The sequence below is a fragment of the Salmo trutta genome, chromosome 3 (genome assembly GCF_901001165.1).
Source record: "Salmo trutta chromosome 3, fSalTru1.1, whole genome shotgun sequence".
NCBI classification, from domain to species: domain Eukaryota; kingdom Metazoa; phylum Chordata; class Actinopteri; order Salmoniformes; family Salmonidae; genus Salmo; species Salmo trutta.
Window position 1 is genome coordinate 6,729,014 of NC_042959.1, and position 20,764 is coordinate 6,749,777.

General features: G+C 42.4%; 1 protein-coding gene across 3 annotated transcripts in view; it reads left to right on the plus strand.

Moving 5' to 3' along the window:
• The window catches only part of LOC115167237 (glycine receptor subunit alphaZ1), a gene marked incomplete in the record, with an annotated part of 62,228 nt that overhangs the window by 18,206 nt on the left and 23,258 nt on the right, over nt 1–20,764 (plus strand). For all 3 annotated transcript variants that reach the window (XM_029721448.1, XM_029721457.1, XM_029721465.1), the window contains 4 exon segments: nt 3,538–3,605; nt 14,536–14,759; nt 16,515–16,597; nt 17,153–17,290. In XM_029721448.1, coding sequence (XP_029577308.1) covers nt 3,538–3,605; nt 14,536–14,759; nt 16,515–16,597; nt 17,153–17,290 — 513 coding nt within the window.

Sequence of the window (20,764 nt, forward strand, 5' to 3'; positions counted from 1 at the left end):
TCTCCCCCTCCTCCTCTCTCCTCCTCTTTCCTCCTCCTCTCTTGTCCTTCTCTTTTCTCCTCTTTCCCCAGCCCTGAAAATAAATTCTTAATATGGCTGAGTAGCATTGTCGGAGTTTGTTTGTCAGACACCATGGAAGAAGACACTGTATGAAAGTTTTAAATGTTAGAATGTTTTTATGTGGGATCATTACTGTACAGGCTGATTGTTGGTTATAGGCCTACTTTTGTCAGAAGCATTCATGCTATGAAAGGTGACTTCAAATTATTTGGAAGATGTCCTGAGTTATTTTTTTCTTGATTACTTAGTTTGTCCTTGTTAGTCTGTGATTACTGTATTGATTTTAATTTAATTAGATGATGTACCTCAAAAACAAGATATTTGTCCAGGGGTAAAATGTGATGATTATTCATGTGTATGTGTGGGTGTGTGTGTGTGTGTGTGTGTGTGTGTGTGTGTGTGTGTGTGTGTGTGTGTGTGTGTGTGTGTGTGTGTGTGTGTGTGTGTGTGTGTGTGTGTGTGTGTGCTCTCCACTTCCTTAGTGCAGCAGCTGTGAGACAGTGACAGGGACAATAATTGTTCATCAAAATAATTCAGAGCCTTCAGTTCATTGTAGCCGCCAGGCATCTGTATTAGAGGAAGCTAGAAACCTTAAACACGGAGGTTGTTTGTGTTAAAATGTAAAGGATGTGAGGGAATGTAGTCCTGCTGTGACATGTGACTATGTGCACTTAGACTGTGCCGTATATATGACTCTACCTTCATGTCCCACACATTTGATGTAGTGTACGATTAAGTTCAAATGTTGTAAAGTTTTTGATATTAACCTGACATGTCATCAATAAGTAGAAGCCTTTAATTGACCAAAATGATTGGCTTTCAGGCTTCACGTAAAGGTAAATGATTGGCTTTCAGGCTTCACGTAAAGGTAAATGATTGGCTTTCAGGCTTCACGTAAAGGTAAATGATTGGCTTTCAGGCTTCACGTAAAGGTAAATGATTGGCTTTCAGGCTTCACGTAAAGGTAAATGATTGGCTTTCAGGCTTCACGTAAAGGTAAATGATTGGCTTTCAGGCTTCACGTAAAGGTAAATGATTGGCTTTCAGGCTTCACGTAAAGGTAAATGATTGGCTTTCAGGCTTCACGTAAAGGTAAATGATTGGCTTTCAGGCTTCACGTAAAGGTAAATGATTGGCTTTCAGGCTTCACGTAAAGGTAAATGATTGGCTTTCAGGCTTCACGTAAAGGTAAATGATTGGCTTTCAGGCTTCACGTAAAGGTAAATGATTGGCTTTCAGGCTTCACGTAAAGGTAAATGATTGGCTTTCAGGCTTCACGTAAAGGTAAATGATTGGCTTTCAGGCTTCACGTAAAGGTAAATGATTGGCTTTCAGGCTTCACGTAAAGGTAAATGATTGGCTTTCAGGCTTCACGTAAAGGTAATGATTGGCTTTCAGGCTTCACGTAAAGGTAAATGATTGGCTTTCAGGCTTCACGTAAAGGTAAATGATTGGCTTTCAGGCTTCACGTAAAGGTAAATGATTGGCTTTCAGGCTTCACGTAAAGGTAAATGATTGGCTTTCAGGCTTCACGTAAAGGTAAATGATTGGCTTTCAGGCTTCACGTAAAGGTAAATTGATTGGCTTTCAGGCTTCACGTAAAGGTAAATGATTGGCTTTCAGGCTTCACGTACAAGGTAAATGATTGGCTTTCAGGCTTCACGTAAAGGTAAATGATTGGCTTTCAGGCTTCACGTAAAGGTAAATGATTGGCTTTCAGGCTTCACGTAAAGGTAAATGATTGGCTTTCAGGCTTCACGTAAAGGTTCCGGTGATGAGGAAGGCTTTTACTTGGAATTGAAGCGTAATATAATTTACTGTTCAAACCCAATATCTGTCATTTCCTGAGGTGATGGATGGGGGCTAGACTTGTTCCCATTGTTGTCCTTTTTCCCTGAGCCAATTGAAAGTCAACTCTTGTCACCGGGCACTGGGTAATCACATTTTTGTTTGTACAAGCAAGTAATACGGCCTTCAACGGACATGCTTCAAACCTGTGGTGTTTGTTCTAACCTCGGCACTGTTGCCTGGAAACAACCTTGGAGTGTCTCTGAGGATCTTAGCGGGGTTTTTTTTGGGGGGGGGGACATTCTCATAATCTCTCAGTCAACATGGAGCACTGTGTGTTTACAACGTGATATTACAGTACCTCTGTGTACAGTTTTACACAGGCTTATGGGATATTTCGTTGAGGTCCTCTGTAACTCAGTTGGTAGATTCCCAGGACCACTCGTACTTAAAGAATGTAAGTCACTTTAAGTGCTAAATAGCACATGTTATTATATTAATATTTATATAATGTGTTCCACAAATATACTACTTAACACAATCCATTTGTGTCTCTTTTTTCAGTGTAATAAAGGAGGAAGGACTGTGTTTTCTGTGTAATAAAGGAGGAAGGACTGTGTTTTCAGTGTAATAAAGGAGGTAGGAGGAAGGACTGTGTTTTCTGTGTAATAAAGGAGGAAGAACTGTGTTTTCAGTGTAATAAAGGAGGAAGGACTGTGTTTTCTGTGTAATAAAGGAGGAAGAACTGTGTTTTCAGTGTAATAAAGGAGGAAGGACTGTGTTTTCAGTGTAATAAAGGAGGAAGGACTGTGTTTTCAGTGTAATAAAGGAGGAAGGACTGTGTTTTCAGTGTAATAAAGGAGGAAGGAGGAAGGACTGTGTTTTCAGTGTAATAAAGGAGGAAGGACTGTGTTTTCTGTGTAATAAAGGAGGAAGGACTGTGTTTTCTGTGTAATAAAGGAGGAAGAACTGTGTTTTCTGTGTAATAAAGGAGGAAGGACTGTGTTTTCTGTGTAATAAAGGAGGAAGAACTGTGTTTTCTGTGTAATAAAGGAGGAAGGACTGTGTTTTCTGTGTAATAAAGGAGGAAGGACTGTGTTTTCTGTGTAATAAAGGAGGAAGAACTGTGTTTTCTGTGTAATAAAGGAGGAAGGACTGTGTTTTCAGTGTAATAAAGGAGGAAGGACTGTGTTTTCAGTGTAATAAAGGAGGAAGGACTGTGTTTTCAGTGTAACAAAGGAGGAAGGACTGTGTTTTCAGTATAATAAAGGAGGAAGGACTGTGTTTTCAGTGTAATAAAGGAGGTAGGAGGAAGGACTGTGTTTTCAGTGTAATAAAGGAGGAAGGACTGTGTTTTCTGTGTAATAAAGGAGGAAGGACTGTGTTTTCAGTGTAATAAAGGAGGTAGGAGGAAGGACTGTGTTTTCAGTGTAATAAAGGAGGAAGGACTGTGTTTTCAGTGTAATAAAGGAGGAAGGACTGTGTTTTCAGTGTAATAAAGGAGGAAGGACTGTGTTTTCAGTGTAATAAAGGAGGAAGGACTGTGTTTTCAGTGTAATAAAGGAGGAAGGACTGTGTTTTCAGTGTAATAAAGGAGGAAGGACTGTGTTTTCAGTCTGCAAGGATTGTTTTTTGTTTCACAGTTCTTTAAAAAGAAAATAATATGATTTATTTTTCATTCTTTCACAGGTCCCCCTGTAAACGTAACATGCAACATTTTTATTAACAGTTTTGGGTCCATCGCTGAAACAACAATGGTAAGTCCAAATACGTTTACCTTTTCAATGTAAAAACCCTTCAACACAAAGTACATTCTTTTCTGTTGATATTGATGTTTTGAAGTTAATGTAAGGAATTGTTTATTTTCAACAGTATTTTGACTTGTATAACTATGCCTCTAAGATTGTGATTGAATGTAAATAATGATGTCCTTAATTTGCGGTGTGTCAACATTTTCTTCTGGAATTACAAGCAGTGCCTCATCAACCTGCATATTTAGAATAATATTTATCTGCCTCATTGAACTTCCTCTCTACTCAAAATTCAGTTCCCACGGATTTCATATCTAGTGTTCAAATGGCTTCGCGTCTTCAAGGGGGCGTCATTCAAACTCATTTTGGAAAGAGTCAAATTTATCAGGTGGTTTATATTATGAAATAATCAGTTGATGATTATTTATCAATATAGTAGAACTAGAGGTCTAAGATCTCTAGCAAAAGATACAGAGGTGAAATATATGTTGTTTGATGGACAGTAGACCAACATAGAGACAGAAGGACAGTAGACCAACATGGAGACAGAAGGACAGTAGACTAACATGGAGACAGAAGGACAGTAGACCAACATGGAGACAGAAGGACAGTAGACCAACATGGAGACAGAAAGACAGTAGACTAACATGGAGACAGAAAGACAGTAGACCAACATGGAGACAGAAGGACAGTAGACCAACATGGAGACAGAAAGACAGTAGACCAACATAGAGACAGGACAGTAGACCAACATGGAGACAGAAGGACAGTAGACCAACATGGAGACAGAAAGACAGTAGACTAACATGGAGACAGAAAGACAGTAGACCAACATGGAGACAGAAGGACAGTAGACCAACATGGAGACAGAAGGACAGTAGACCAACATGGAGACAGGACAGTAGACCAACATGGAGACAGAAGGACAGTAGACCAACATGGAGACAGAAGGACAGTAGACCAACATGGAGACAGGACAGTAGACCAACATGGAGACAGAAGGACAGTAGACCAACATGGAGACAGAAGGACAGTAGACCAACATGGAGACAGAAAGACAGTAGACCAACATGGAGACAGAAGGACAGTAGACCAACATGGAGACAGAAAGACAGTAGACCAACATGGAGACAGAAAGACAGTAGACCAACATGGAGACAGGACAGTAGACCAACATGGAGACAGGACAGTAGACCAACATGGAGACAGAAGGACAGTAGACCAACATGGAGACAGAAAGACAGTAGACCAACATGGAGACAGAAGGACAGTAGACCAACATGGAGACAGAAAGACAGTAGACCAACATGGAGACAGAAAGACAGTAGACCAACATGGAGACAGAAAGACAGTAGACCAACATGGAGACAGAAGGACAGTAGACCAACATGGAGACAGAAGGACAGTAGACCAACATGGAGACAGAAGGACAGTAGACCAACATGGAGACAGAAGGACAGTAGACCAACATGGAGACAGAAAGACAGTAGACCAACATGGAGACAGAAGGACAGTAGACCAACATGAAGACAGAAGGACAGTAGACCAACATGGAGACAGAAGGACAGTAGACTAACATGGAGACAGAAGGACAGTAGACCAACATGGAGACAGGGCAGTAGACCAACATGGAGACAGAAGGACAGTAGACCAACATGGAGACAGGACAGTAGACCAACATGGAGACAGAAAGACAGTAGACCAACATGGAGACAGAAGGACAGTAGACTAACATGGAGACAGAAGGACAGTAGACCAACATAGAGACAGAAGGACAGTAGACCAACATGGAGACAGAAGGACAGTAGACCAACATGGAGACAGGACAGTAGACCAACATGGAGACAGAAGGACAGTAGACCAACATGGAGACAGAAAGACAGTAGACCAACATAGAGACAGAAGGACAGTAGACCAACATGAAGACAGAAGGACAGTAGACCAACATGGAGACAGAAGGACAGTAGACCAACATGGAGACAGAAGGACAGTAGACCAACATGGAGACAGAAGGACAGTAGACCAACATGGAGACAGAAAGACAGTAGACCAACATGGAGACAGAAAGACAGTAGACCAACATGGAGACAGAAAGACAGTAGACCAACATGGAGACAGAAGCACAGTAGACCAACATGGAGACAGAAGGACAGTAGACCAACATGGAGACAGAAGGACAGTAGACCAACATGGAGACAGAAGGACAGTAGACCAACATGGAGACAGGACAGTAGACCAACATGGAGACAGAAAGACAGTAGACCAACATGGAGACAGGACAGTAGACCAACATGGAGACAGAAAGACAGTAGACCAACATAGAGACAGAAGGACAGTAGACCAACATGGAGACAGAAAGACAGTAGACTAACATAGAGACAGAAAGACAGTAGACCAACATGGAGACAGAAGGACAGTAGACCAACATGGAGACAGAAAGACAGTAGACCAACATGGAGACAGAAGGACAGTAGACCAACATGGAGACAGAAGGACAGTAGACCAACATGGAGACAGAAGGACAGTAGACCAACATAGAGACAGAAGGACAGTAGACCAACATGGAGACAGAAGGACAGTAGACCAACATGGAGACAGAAGGACAGTAGACTAACATGGAGACAGAAAGACAGTAGACCAACATAGAGACAGAAGGACAGTAGACCAACATGGAGACAGAAGGACAGTAGACCAACATGGAGACAGAAAGACAGTAGACCAACATGGAGACAGAAAGACAGTAGACTAACATGGAGACAGAAGGACAGTAGACCAACATGGAGACAGAAGGACAGTAGACCAACATGGAGACAGAAGGACAGTAGACCAACATGGAGACAGACGCATTGCAGGTATCAGATCATAGAAACAGACACAACCCGCTGGGCACAGATGTCAATTCAACGTCTATTTCACGTTGGTTCCACATCACCTCGTTGAAATGACATGGAAACAACGTTGATTCAACCAGTGTTTGCCCAGTGGGATAGCAGGTAGCAGATCAATGTGTGCTCTGCTGGAAATCCCTGTCTGTACACGAGTCAAATACAGTCAAGGACTGTGGCAGTCATAGAAATGATAGGTTGACTTTCTATTCATCTGGAGGCACTCAGTTAGATAGTATGGAATTCAAACAAGCCCTGATGACAGATCATTCCTACCGATTCCTACCTTACTGTCGTCCATAATGACAGCATATTTAAGGGTCCTGGAGAGCACAAAGCAGGGAGAGAAAATAAAGCAAGGGGCTGGGATGGAATGGGATGGGCTGGGATGGAATTGGATGGGATGGGCTGGGATGGAATTGGATGGGATGGGCTGGGATGGAATGGGATGGGATGGGATGGGCTGGGATGGGATGGGCTGGAATGGGATGGGATGGGCTGGGATGGAATGGGATGGAATGGGATGGGATGGGATGGGATGGGCTGGGATGGAATGGGATGGGATGGGCTGGGATGGAATGGGATGGAATTGGATGGGATGGGCTGGGCTGGGATGGAATGGGATGGGATGGGCTGGGATGGAATGGGATGGGCTGGGATGGAATGGGCTGGGATGGAATGGGATGGAATGGGATGGGATGGGATGGAATGGGATGGGCTGGGATGGAATGGGCTGGGATGGAATGGGATGGAATGGGCTGGGATGGACTGGGTTGGGATGGGATGGGATGGGCTAGGATGGACTGGACTGGGATGGGATGGAATGGGCTAGGATGGACTGGACTGGGATGGGCTGGGATGGAATGGGCTAGGATGGACTGGGTTGAGTTGGGATGGGAAGGGATGGGATGGGATAGCCTTGGATGGGATGGCCTTGGATGGGTTGTGCTTGGAGGGGCTGGGATGGAATGGGATGGGAGGGGATGGGATGGGTTGGGTTGGGATGGGATGGGATCGGATGGAATGGGCTGGTATGGAATGGGCTGGGCTGGGATGGACTGGGATGGAATGGGATGGAATGGGATGAGATGGGATGAGATGGAATGGGAGGGTCTGGGATGAGATGGAATGGGCTGGGTTGGGATGGAATGGGCTGGGATTGGCTGGGATGGGCTGGGATTGGCTGGGATGGGCTGGGCTGTGAGGGGCTGGGATGGGATGGAATGGGCTGGGATTGGCTGGGATGGGCTGGGATTGGCTTGGATGGGCTGGGATGGGAGGGGCTGGGTTGGGATGGGAGGGGATTGGCTGGGATGGGAGGGGACGGGCTGAGTTTGGAGGGGATGGGAGGGGCAGGGATGGGAGGGTAGGTGCTGGCATGGGATTGGAGGGGATGGGTTGGTAGGATTTGGGATGGGATGGGCTGGGAGGGGTTGGGTTGGGAGGGGATGGGCTGGGATGGGATGGGAGAGGATGGGCTGGGATGGGAGGGGAAGGGCTGGGATGGTTGGGGATGGGCTGGTAGGGGATGGTCTTGGATGGGAGGGGAGGGGATGGGCTGGGCTGGAATGGGCTGGGAGGGGAATGGCTGGGATGGGAGGGGATGGCCCTAGTCTCAAGTCTCCATGCCAAGTCTCCCTGGGTGAGACGCATCAGTAGAGCTTTAACTAAAACTGCTGCAGACTGCACAACCTCCTCATGCAGAACAAATTCATGATTTTCCACTCTTTTTCTCCCTGTACACTCCACAACCAGTGAAATTGATCCGGAAGCCTTTCCTCCTAGTCTCTGTCTCTCTCTGTCTCTCTCTGTCTCTCTCTGTCTCTCTCTGTCTCTCTCTGTCTCTCTCTGTCTCTCTCTGTCTCTCTCTGTCTCTCTCTGCCTCTCTCTCTCTCTCTCTCTCTCTCTCTCTCTCTCTCTCTCTCTCTATCTGCCTCTCAATTCAATTAAATTCAATTTAAGGGCAAATAGGTAAAGTACAAAATGGAAAATAAAAAAACCTAAATATCGGTTGTAGTTGATCAAAATTGGGTTTGTTTTCGAGTTCTTTGTGGATCTATGTAATCTGAGGGAAATATGTGTCTCTAATATGGTCATACATTTGGCAGGAGGTTAGGAAGTGCAGCTCAGTTTCCTCCTCATTCTTTACTTGAGGGCCAGGTCTGCCTTTCTCAATAGCAAGGTTATGCTCACTGAGTCTGTACATAGTCAAAGCTTTCCTTAAGTTTGGGTCAGTCACAGTGGTCAGGTATTCTGTGTATTCTCTGTTTAGAGCCAAATAGCGTTCTAGTTTGCTCAGTTTTTTGTAAATTATTTCCAATTTGTCAAGTTTTCTCATGATTTGGTTGGGTCTAATTGTGTTGCTTTTCTAGGGCTCTGAGGGCTGTTTGTGTTTGTTAACAGATCCCCAGGACCAGCTTGCTTAGGGGACTCTTCCCCAAGTTCATATCTCTGTAGGTGATGGCTTTGTTATGGAAGGTTTGAGAATCGCTTCCTTTTAGGTGGTTGTAGAATTTAACGTCTCTTTTCTGGATTTTGATAATTAGCGGGTATCGTCCTAATGTCACGCCCTGACCTTAGAGATCCCTTTTATTCTCTATTTGGTTAGGTCAGAGTGTGACTAGGGTGGGAAATCTATGTTTCTATTTCTTTGTTGGCCTAGTATGGTTCCCAATCACAGACAGCTTTTTGTCGTTGTCTCTGATTGGGGATCATACTTAGCCAGCCCTTTTTCCCACCTTAGATTGTGGGATCTTGTTTTTGGTACTGTGCTGTATTGAACGTTACGTTTTCGTATTTATTTTGGTTTTGTTTTGGTGTTCATCTAATAAATTAAGATGTACGCTTACCGCGCTGCACCTTGGTCCGATCCTTCCATCGACGAACGTAACACTTAATTCTTCTCCACATGCATTATTTTGTGTTTTACACTGAGGATATTTTTGCAGAATTCTGCATGCAGTCTCAATTTGGTGTTTGTCCCATTTTGTGAAATCTTGGTTGGTTGAGCAGACCACAGACCTCACAACCATAAAGGGCAATGGGTTCTATAACTGATTCAAGTATTTTTAGCCAAATCCTAATTGGTATGTCGATGTTTATGTTCCGTTTGATGGCATAGAAGGCCCTTCTTGCCTCGTCTCTCAGCTCATTCACAATTTATTATACCTTTATTTAACTAGGTAAGTCAGTTAAGAATAAATTCTTATTTTCAATGACGGCCTAGGAACAGTGCCTTGTTCAGGGGCAAAATGACAGATTTGTACCATGGCAGCTCGGGGATTCAAACTTGCAACCTTTCGATTACTAGTCCAACACTCTAACGACTAGGCTACCCTGCCACCCCACATCTTTGTGGAAGTTACCTGTGGCGCTGATGTTTAGGCCGAGGTATGTATAGTTTTTCGTGTGCTCTAGGGCAACGGTGTCTAGATGGAATTTGTATTTGTGGTCCTGGCAACTGGACCTTTTTTGGAACAGCATTATTTTTGTCTTACTGAGATTTACTGTCAGGGCCCAGGTCTGACAGAATCTGTGCAGAAGATCTAGATGCTGCTGTAGGCCCTCCATGGTTGGGGACAGAAGCACTAGATCATCAACAAATAGTAGACATTTGACTTCAGATTCTAATACGGTGAAGTCGACTGTTCTAGTGCCCTCGCCAATTTGTTGATATATGTTGAAGAGGGTGGGACTTAAGCTGAACCCCGGTCTCACCCCCCGGCCCTGTGGAACGAAATGCGTGTTTTTTGCCAATTTTAACGACACACTTTGTGTACATGGATTTTATAATGTTGTATTTTTTTCCCTCAACACCATTTTCCATCAATTTGTATAGCAGGCCCTCATGCCAAATTGAGTCAAAAGTTTTGCCTTTGATTTGGTTTGTTTGTAAATTAGGGTGTCCAGGGTGAATACATGGTGTCGTACGATAATTTTGTAAAAAGCCTATTTTCTTTCTCTCTCTGTCTCTGTCTCTCTCTCTGTCTCTGTCTCTCTCTCTGTCTCTGCCTCTCTCTCTGTCTCTATCTCTGTCTCTCTCTCTGTCTCTATCTCTGTCTCTATCTCTCTCTGTCTCTGCCTCTCTCTCTGTCTCTATCTCTGTCTCTGCCTCTCTCTCTGTCTCTATCTCTGTCTCTATCTCTCTCTGTCTCTATCTCTCTCTCTGTCTCTATCTTTCTCTCATTCACACAGAAACGTTCAAACTAGTTGAGAAAGAAATGGACTAAGGGATGGGTGGAGGTGAAACTAAAGAGAATTAGATCATTCAATCTTTAGTGCTTATAGGGCTGTGAGAACAATGTTTCATGCAGTAATGATCCGACTGAGTCTGCGTCGCAAATGGCACCCTATTCCCTGCATAGTGGGCTCTGGTATAAAGTAGTGCACTATGTAAGGAATAGGTTACCATTTGGGACACACATGACTCCTGGTCCACAATAGCAACCTGAGGTCCTCTGTGACCCACCACTGTCTAATTGTTTCCCCGGCTTTAAAGTTACGATTCCCAGGGGGAAAAGCCAGAGGCTATTTAATTAGCTCTCCTAACTTGTGTCCCAAATGGAAAACCTATTCTTTGACCTGGGCTCAGGGGCATTGGGCAAAAGTAGTGCACTATGTAGGCAATAGGATGCCATTTTGGGACTCATTCCTAGACTGCTTGCTCTTTCATTTTCCTGTTTGTTACAGGGTGTTGGTGGAGTTGGTTGGGTGTTGCACCATGCAGACCAGAGTCATCATGAGACTGCATAGCCAAACCTTTAACTTTTAAAATGTCACAGCCAGGACTAGGAGAGGGTGCATTTGGCCTTCGGCTTGAATCGCATTAAGGATTGGGTGCTATGCTGTTGTGGTAAATCAGTTTGCTGAGATAAATCACACTCAACATGTCTGAGAAAGTTCACCTATGGCTTCTGCTGATGCTGATGGATGAGTGTGTGAGACAACTGTATGCTTTGTAATCCAACAGTATACTCCATGATTCAAAATCAGACTGTTGTAGAAGAGGTTGGGTTAGAACAAGACTGAGACCTGCTGTGTTGTTGGCTCTGGAGCTAATGCCTTGGCTCCTGACCTGATCCTCTTTTCGCGTGTAGGAGACCCGTGTTTGAACCCAATTGGTCACACTATGTTAAGGATCCTTTTTTTCATTCACACACATTAAATACGTTTAAATTTGGTGACAGCGGTGGGATTTGGTCTGAGATGACAATTTTAATTATATCTTACTTGATCTCACTTATAATGTGTAATAGTAAGTTAATAGTAACAAACAGTCGAATCAGTCATTGTAGTAAGGTAGTGTTGGCAATCATCGAAATGGAATTGCTCAATATAGCCGCCCATTCACCCATCACCAAACATTGACTTGAACAGGGGATTTCCTGTTCTAGTAATTATATTTCTATGTTGGCAACAAACCAAGGCCTAATGAATACCCCTGTGGTAAACTAGCAGTGTTTCCCAGTCTGCAATCTCTCTTCGTCTGCAAGGCTACTGAGGTAGATGATAGATAGACTTCATCCCAAATTGCACCCTCATAGGGCCCTGGTCAAAAGTAGTGCACTAAATAGGGAATAGGGTGCCATTTGGACTGCAAATATATTCTTGGTCGAATGGCTGCTGTATGTGTCTGTAGTTGCTCAACTCCCATGGTCTCTACACTTTTAGAAAAAAAGGTGCTATCAAGATCCTAAAAAGGTTATTTGGCTGTCCCCATTGGAGAACCCTTTTAAGAACCCTTGTTGGTTCCCGATAGAACATGGAACCTAAAATGGTTCTACCTGGAACCAAACGGTTTTACCTTGAACCAAAAAGGGTTCTGCTATGGGGAGAGCCGAAGAAGCCTTTTGGAACCCTTTTTTCTAAGAGTGGAGATGTATTAGTGATTCAGTCACTTCTCTCTGCTAGTGAACAGCAGCAGATGTGTTGTCGTAATGTGTGAGATATTATCTAACTACCCTGGAAGATAATCTTAAAACAGCCTCGACTCTGACATTTTTTTATTTTATCCTTTGTTGGGGGAATATTTTCATATTCCACCTGTGTGTTTAGAATCTAGATTGCTACTACTTTAAATAATGAAAAGGTCTATGAAGACCTGATTCTGTAATCATAGTCAGACTAGACCTCATTCTGTAATAATAGTCAGACTAGACCTCATTCTGTAATCATAGTCAGACTAGACCTCATTCTGTAATAATAGTCAGACTAGACCTCATTCTGTAATCATAGTCAGACTAGACCTCATTCTGTAATCATAGTCAGACTAGACCTCATTCTGTAATAATAGTCAGACTAGACCTCATTCTGTAATCATAGTCAGACTAGACCTGATTCTGTAATCATAGTCAGACTAGACCTCATTCTGTAATAATAGTCAGACTAGACCTCATTCTGTAATCATAGTCAGACTAGACCTCATTCTGTAATAATAGTCAGACTAGACCTCATTCTGTAATCATAGTCAGACTAGACCTCATTCTGTAATCATAGTCAGACTAGACCTCATTCTGTAATCATAGTCAGACTAGACCTCATTCTGTAATCATAGTCAGACTAGACCTCATTCTGTAATCATAGTCAGACTAGACCCCATTCTGTAATCATAGTCAGGCTAGACCTCATTCTGTAATCATTGTCAGACTAGACCTCATTCTGTAATCATAGTCAGACTAGACCTCATTCTGTAGTCATAGTCAGGCTAGACCTCATTCTGTAATCATAGTCAGGCTAGACCTCATTCTGTAGTCATAGTCAGACTAGAGCTGATTCTGTAGTCATAGTCAGGCTAGACCTCATTCTGTAATCATAGTCAGGCTAGACCTCATTCTGTAATCATAGTCAGGCTAGACCTCATTCTGTAGTCATAGTCAGACTAGACCTCATTATGTAACCATAGTCGGACTAGACCTCATTCTGCAATCATAGTCAGACTAGACCTCATTCTGTAATCATAGTCAGACTAGACCTCACTCTGTAATCATAGTCAGGCTAGACCTCACTCTGTAATCATAGTCAGGCTAGACCTCACTCTGTAATCATAGTCAGGCTAGACCTCACTCTGTAATCATAGTCAGGCTAGACCTCACTCTGTAATCATAGTCAGGCTAGACCTCATTCTGTAATCATTGTCAGACTAGACCTCATTCTGTAATCATAGTCAGGCTAGACCTCATTCTGTAATCATAGTCAGACTAGACCTGATTCTGTAGTCATAATCGGACTAGACCTGATTCTGTAGTCATAATCGGACTAGACCTGATTCTGTAGTCATAGTCTGACTTGACCTGGTTCTGTAATCATAGTCAGACTAGACCTGGTTCTGTAATCATAGTCAGACTAGACTCTTCATTTGTTGTTCTTTTTTTTTCTCCGTAAAAACTCTTCTTTTTTTTTTCAAACAAAATTCCCCTAATAAAGAAAAAGGTCTATCTGTGTGTAGTGAGATAATTGCTCGACAATGTCCTTCTAATGTTGTGGCTGATTGCCATTGGAAAGGTCACCTGCTGTCCCCTCAGTCGACTGATATATCATGCCTCGCTACATTACAGCCTAGACAGCTTAATGGTCATTATGGGATGATATAACGGCACGCTCGTTCTCTAGAATAATTGACAATTACGGTGAACTGTTGTGGCTATAGGCCACAGCTCTATTGAGGGTCTTCTAAAGGACATTTACCTGATGAACCACCAGGACCATTATTTATCTCCTGCCTTAAGAATGCTACTGCTACTCAGACATGCGTGATTTGCATAAACAATCTACACCTTGAAAGCCCAATAACGTCTATAGAGTCTTTAGTTTAACTAAGCTTTATTCAATAAAAATGCATAGGGTTTTTAAGGTCGAAAGAATTGGAAACCGATCCCCATGTCTTGTGCAATCATTTAACCCAGAAATTAATGATTATATTAAACAATTAAACAAACAAACCAATCAACAAATCAAACCTCCCTCTGAGTCCTGGCTATGCAATGCACTGACATAGCTTGGCCTTTCTCTGTTAATCTGATGCACTTATTGACATTTAACTGTTCTCTCCCCAGGACTACAGAGTGAATATTTTCCTGAGACAGCAATGGAACGACCCCAGGCTGGCCTATAGTGAATACCCCGACGATTCTCTTGACCTGGACCCATCTATGTTGGACTCTATCTGGAAACCTGATTTGTTCTTCGCCAATGAAAAAGGCGCCAATTTCCATGAGGTTACGACTGACAACAAGCTACTAAGGATTTCAAAAAATGGGAACGTATTGTATAGTATTCGGTATGCTATTCTTTTCTTGTTGTATCTTCCTCTTGTTAGTTTCTCAGAATGTCTATCCGGTGCTAGACCTATGGCTGACAGATGAATGTCTATCCGGTGCTAGACCTATGGCTGACAGATGAATGTCTATCCGGTGCTAGACCTATGGCTGACAGATGAATGTCTATCCGGTGCTAGACCTATGGCTGACAGATGAATGTCTATCCGGTGCTAGACCTATGGCTGACAGATGAATGTCTATCCGGTGCTAGACCTATGGCTGACAGATGAATGTCTATCCGGTGCTAGACCTATGGCTGACAGATGAATGTCTATCCGGTGCTAGACCTATGGCTGACAGATGAATGTCTATCCGGTGCTAGACCTATGGCTGACGGATTAATGTCTATCCGGTGCTAGACCTATGGCTGACGGATTAATGTCTACCCGGTGCTAGACCTATGGCTGACAGATGAATGTCTACCCGGTGCTAGACCTATGGCTGACAGATGAATGTCTATCCGGTGCTAGACCTACGGCTGACAGATGAATGTCTATCCGGTGCTAGACCTATGGATGACAGATGAATGTCTATCCGGTGCTAGACCTATGGCTGACAGATGAATGTCTATCCGGTGCTAGACCTACGGCTGACAGATGAATGTCTATCCGGTGCTAGACCTATGGCTGACAGATTAATGTCTATCCGGTGCTAGACCTATGGCTGACAGATGAATGTCTATCCGGTGCTAGACCTATGGCTGACAGATGAATGTCTATCCGGTGCTAGACCTATGGCTGACAGATGAATGTCTATCCGGTGCTAGACCTATGGCTGACAGATGAATGTCTATCCGGTGCTAGACCTATGGCTGACAGATGAATGTCTATCCGGTGCTAGACCTATGGCTGACAGATGCTCTCTGATTTGTCTCTATATTGCTTATGGTAGAAACAAAACATAAATTAACATCCAAACAACAACTAAAGTGATCTCCTTTAAATGTGAGCATGTTTGCAGTGTATTTGATCTGTTATCAAGCCTAGTATTCAACACTTGGACAGGCAGAGGGGAATTGGATCCTTATAAACAGCCATGGGAAGGCAGTGAGAAGAGGCCTTCTGATTTCTTACCTTGACACCATTAAATTAACCCATTAGATCGCTTTGATTCTCACCTGACCCCACGCTAAAGAGAACCTGCCTCAGTGTCTTTAATTCTCACCTGACCCCACGCTAAAGAGAACCTGCCTCAGTGTCTTTGATTCTCACCTGACCCCGCGCTAAAGAGAACCTGTCTCAGTGTCTTTGATTCTCACCTGACCCCGCGCTAAAGAGAACCTGTCTCAGTGTCTTTGATTCTCACCTGACCCCGCGCTAAAGAGAACCTGTCTCAGTGTCTAAAGTGTTACCAACATTATTACCTAGTTTAATGATGGATGCTATGTGACCAGAATAACACTGATCCTGGCCTGTCCCATGGACCTGATGTGTTCTAGAAAGTTCTAAATTCCATTCTATTCCATTCCATTCTATCCTATTCCATTCTATTATATTCCACTCTATCCTATTCCACTCTATCCTATTCCATTATATTCTATTCTATTCCACTCTATCTTATTCCATTCTATTATATTCCATTCTATTCCATTCTATTCTATTTAAACTTGTTAACAAAATAACGCTGATCCTGGCCAGTCTGTTCTGTTCTGGTCTTTCCTGTTTTATGCTGTTCTGTTCTGTTCTGTTCTGTTGTGTTCTATTCTATGTGACCAGAATAACACTGGTCCTGGCCTGTCCCATGGACTTGAAGAACTTCCCAATGGACGTACAGACCTGTATCATGCAGCTGGAGAGTTGTGAGTATTCCATTATCCTTTAGGAACACAGTTATCATACACACGCGCACACACACACACACACAGATAGGGTAGGGGGAAGTATTTATTTTGTGTTGGTGAGATGGATGTGTCCCTGGTCTGGAGGACAGTATGATGAAAGGCTAGGTGATTTACACGGCCCCTCCAGCAGCAGAGAGCAGATACAGGGAAGGGACAGGGAGGGAGTTAGGGGGACAAACCTGCTCCAACCTGCTCTAACCAGCCAACACTGGCTTCTCCCTCCCTCCCTCCCCACCTCCTCTCTTTGGAAATGATGGCATTGTCTTTTTTCTTGACTTATTGTTCTCAGGTGTGAAGAATGAAAACAACATGTATTGCTTCTATATGAACACTGTGGAGCTACGGTAGAGTTGGTTGATCAAGGCATTTAAACCTTCATCATACCACATTGTCAATAATGATTTTTTTTCTCTCTTACAAACAGCTTGAATGTACTGTGATACTAATCTGTGGTAGTAAGACTGTAGTAATACTGTGGTAATAATGATCTCATTTCAAACTGTTCCCATCCAGTCGGCTATACGATGAATGATCTCATATTTGAGTGGGATGAGAAGGGAGCCGTGCAGGTAGCAGACGGGCTGACATTACCTCAGTTTATACTGAAAGAGGAGAAAGACCTGCGATACTGTACCAAGCACTACAACACAGGTTGGTTTGTCTCTCTTCACCTCTCAGGCTACCTCTACCTCATATTTGTTATTTGGGGGGTGTTGTATGTTAAGCTAAACTCTCTTTCTCTATGTTGGTCTTTTGTTGACTATCTGAGAACAGCGTAACATAGACATTACAGGGTGCATTGTTAGGACACATAATGCTGGAACACAGAGTGGGAGAAAGAAGGGAGGAAGGACCGAAACCAATCAGAGCTTTGTCCAAAATGGCCCCCTATTCACTGAAAACCATCTGGCCACTCAACTTCATCAGTCTCATACTGTTACACTCCAGATACAACAGAAGAAAACAGAGACTGAAGGCCACTCCAGATGGAATCTAAACAGAGAATGAAGGCCACTCCAGATGGAATCTAAACAGAGAATGAAGGCCACTCCAGATGGAATCTAAACAGAGACTGAAGGCCACTCCAGATGGAATCTAAACAGAGACTAAAGGCCAGTCTAGATTAAATCGAAACAGAGACTGAAGGCCAGTCCAGATGGAATCTAAACAGAGACTGAAGGCCAGTCCAGATGGAATCTAAACTGAGACTAAAAGCCAGTCTAGAATAATCTAAAATAGAATAGAGTGAGAGAAACACAAAAGGTAACAGAAAGAAAAATAAGTGTACTGTTATTTTCTACTATGATTTGATATATGATTTAATATTTGATATGATATAATTTTGATATAATTTGATATGATATGATTTAATATGATATGCTATGATTTCATATGATTTGATAGGATATGATTTGATATGATTTAATATGATATGATATGATTTTCAATAATTTTGATATGATTTGATATGATATAATTTTGATTTGATTTGATATGATATGATATAATTTTGATATGATTTGATATAATTTTGATATGATTTGATATGATTGAATTTTGATATGATTTGATATAATATAATATGATATAATTTTTATATGATTTGATATGATATGATTTGATATGATGTGATATGATTTGATATGATATAATTTTGATATGATTTGATATGATATAATTTTGATATGATTTGATATGATTTGATATGATAGAATTTTGATATGATTTGATATGATTTGATATGATATAATTTTGATATGATTTGATATAATATAATATGATATCATTTTGATATGATTTGATGTGATATGATTTGGATTTGATATGATTTTATATGGTATGATATGATTTGATATAAATTTGATATGATATGATATAATTTTGATATGATTTAATATGATTTGATTGATATGATATGATATGATTTGATATAATTTGATATGATATGATATAATTTTGACATGATTTAATATGATTTGATATGATTTGATTGATATGATATGATTTGATATTTGTTTTTTTCAGAGCATTTTGTTTGTTCTGTTGTTGACCTGACATTGGACTATTTCTATAACATATCCCATGTCCCCCAAACAAAATTGATATGTGGTGCCATAAAAATCAGGATTGTTATAAATATCATAACATCGCTCAGGAGAAGATGACATCTGGAAATGACAGACCGGATGATGGACGGTGTCTGTCTGCTAACTCTAGAATCCTGTTCTCTCAAACATGGACAGCCCTGACATGGCTGAGTACAGATGCTAGATGGCATGCTAAATCCCCTCCTCCCACACACATACACACTCACACTCACACATACACACATACACACTCACACAACACACTCACACACTCACACACTGAACACAGTGGGCAGGCAAGTTAAAACCTGGCACACTCAGAGCCACATAATGAGCATATTGGAACAAACCTGGACCTCATATGACCAGGGAGAGGAAAGGAGTGAGCATGCCTCTCTCTATCTCTACCCTTCATAATTCATCTTCTTCTTTTTGTGGTGGTAAACACCAGTGACAAACCCTCAGGTCTTCCCTCGGTCTCCGTCCCCACTCCCCTTCTTGACCTCTTGGGGATGGATTCTTCAAGGACAGTCTCTCTCCCTCTTGCTCTCGGTCTATCTCTCTCTCTCTCTCTCTCTCTCTCTCTCTCTCTCTCTCTCGACCCCCCTCTCTCTGTATCCCAGAATTATTTGTTTTCGATCTGTAAATATCATATCCGTGGTCTGAGAGACCAGTCATTTTCTCTGTCTGTCTGTCTCTCTGTCTCTGTCTCCTTGTCTCTCTCTCTGTCTGTCACATACACCCCCCTATCATAGAGAGACCATCATATCTTGTCAGATGAAAAATATGGAGTGTACTTAAAAGCCCTGAAGTATATCACAGCTATTAATCACTTAAAAGCCCTGAAGTATATCACAGCTATTAATCACTTAAAAGCCCTGAAGTGTAACACAGCTATTAATCACTTAAAAGCCCTGAAGTGTATAACAGCTGTAAATCACTTAAAAGCCCTGAAGTGTAACACAGCTATTAATCACTTAAAAGCCCTGAAGTGTAACACAGCTATTAATCACTTAAAAGCCCTGAAGTGTAACACAGCTATTAATCACTTAAAAGCCCTGAAGTGTATCACAGCTGTAAATCATTTAAAAGCCCTGAAGTGTAACACAGCTATTAATCAATTTCAATGACGCTGTAGCCTCCTTCCATGTCTCTCTCTCTCCACATCCAAAACAATACACTAGCATTAAACTCTAATTGAATTGAAAGTCTTCAACACAAAGACAGCTGTCTTCCATGGATCTAAGCTGATTAAATGGCTGGTCAGCAATCTGGAGCATCTAGACACTCTGACAGACAAGACACCCCTGGTGCTTACATCACACAGTCAGCATGAAAAAGAAAGAGGATACCTATCATGAGTTTATAATGCCCTCTTTTAGCTTCTGTTCTGGGTTATGTCCAAAATGGCACTCTAGTCACCCTACTGCCTATGAGCCCCGGTCAAAAGTAGTGTACTATATAGGGAATAAGGTGCTGTTTGAGAGTAAACCAACATAACACCTGTCAGCTATAGTGGGTTCAACCACAACATAACACCTGTCAGCTATAGTGAGTTCAACCACAACATAACACCTGTCAGCTATAGTGGGTTCAACCACAACATAACACCTGTCAGCTATAGTGGGTTCAACCACAACATAACACCTGTCAGCTATAGTGGGTTCAACCACAACATAACACCTGTCAGCTATAGTGGGTTCAACCACAACATAACACCTGTCAGCTATAGTGGGTTCAACCACAACATAACACCTGTCAGCTATAGTGGGTTCAACCACAACATAACACCTGTCAGCTATAGTGGGTTCAACCACAACATAACACCTGTCAGCTATAGTGGGTTCAACCACAACATAACACCTGTCAGCTATAGTGGGTTCAACCACAACATAACACCTGTCAGCTATAGTGGGTTCAACCACAACATAACACCTGTCAGCTATAGTGGGTTCAACCACAACATAACACCTGTCAGCTATAGTGGATTCAACCACAACATAACACCTGTCAGCTATAGTGGGTTCAACCACAACAT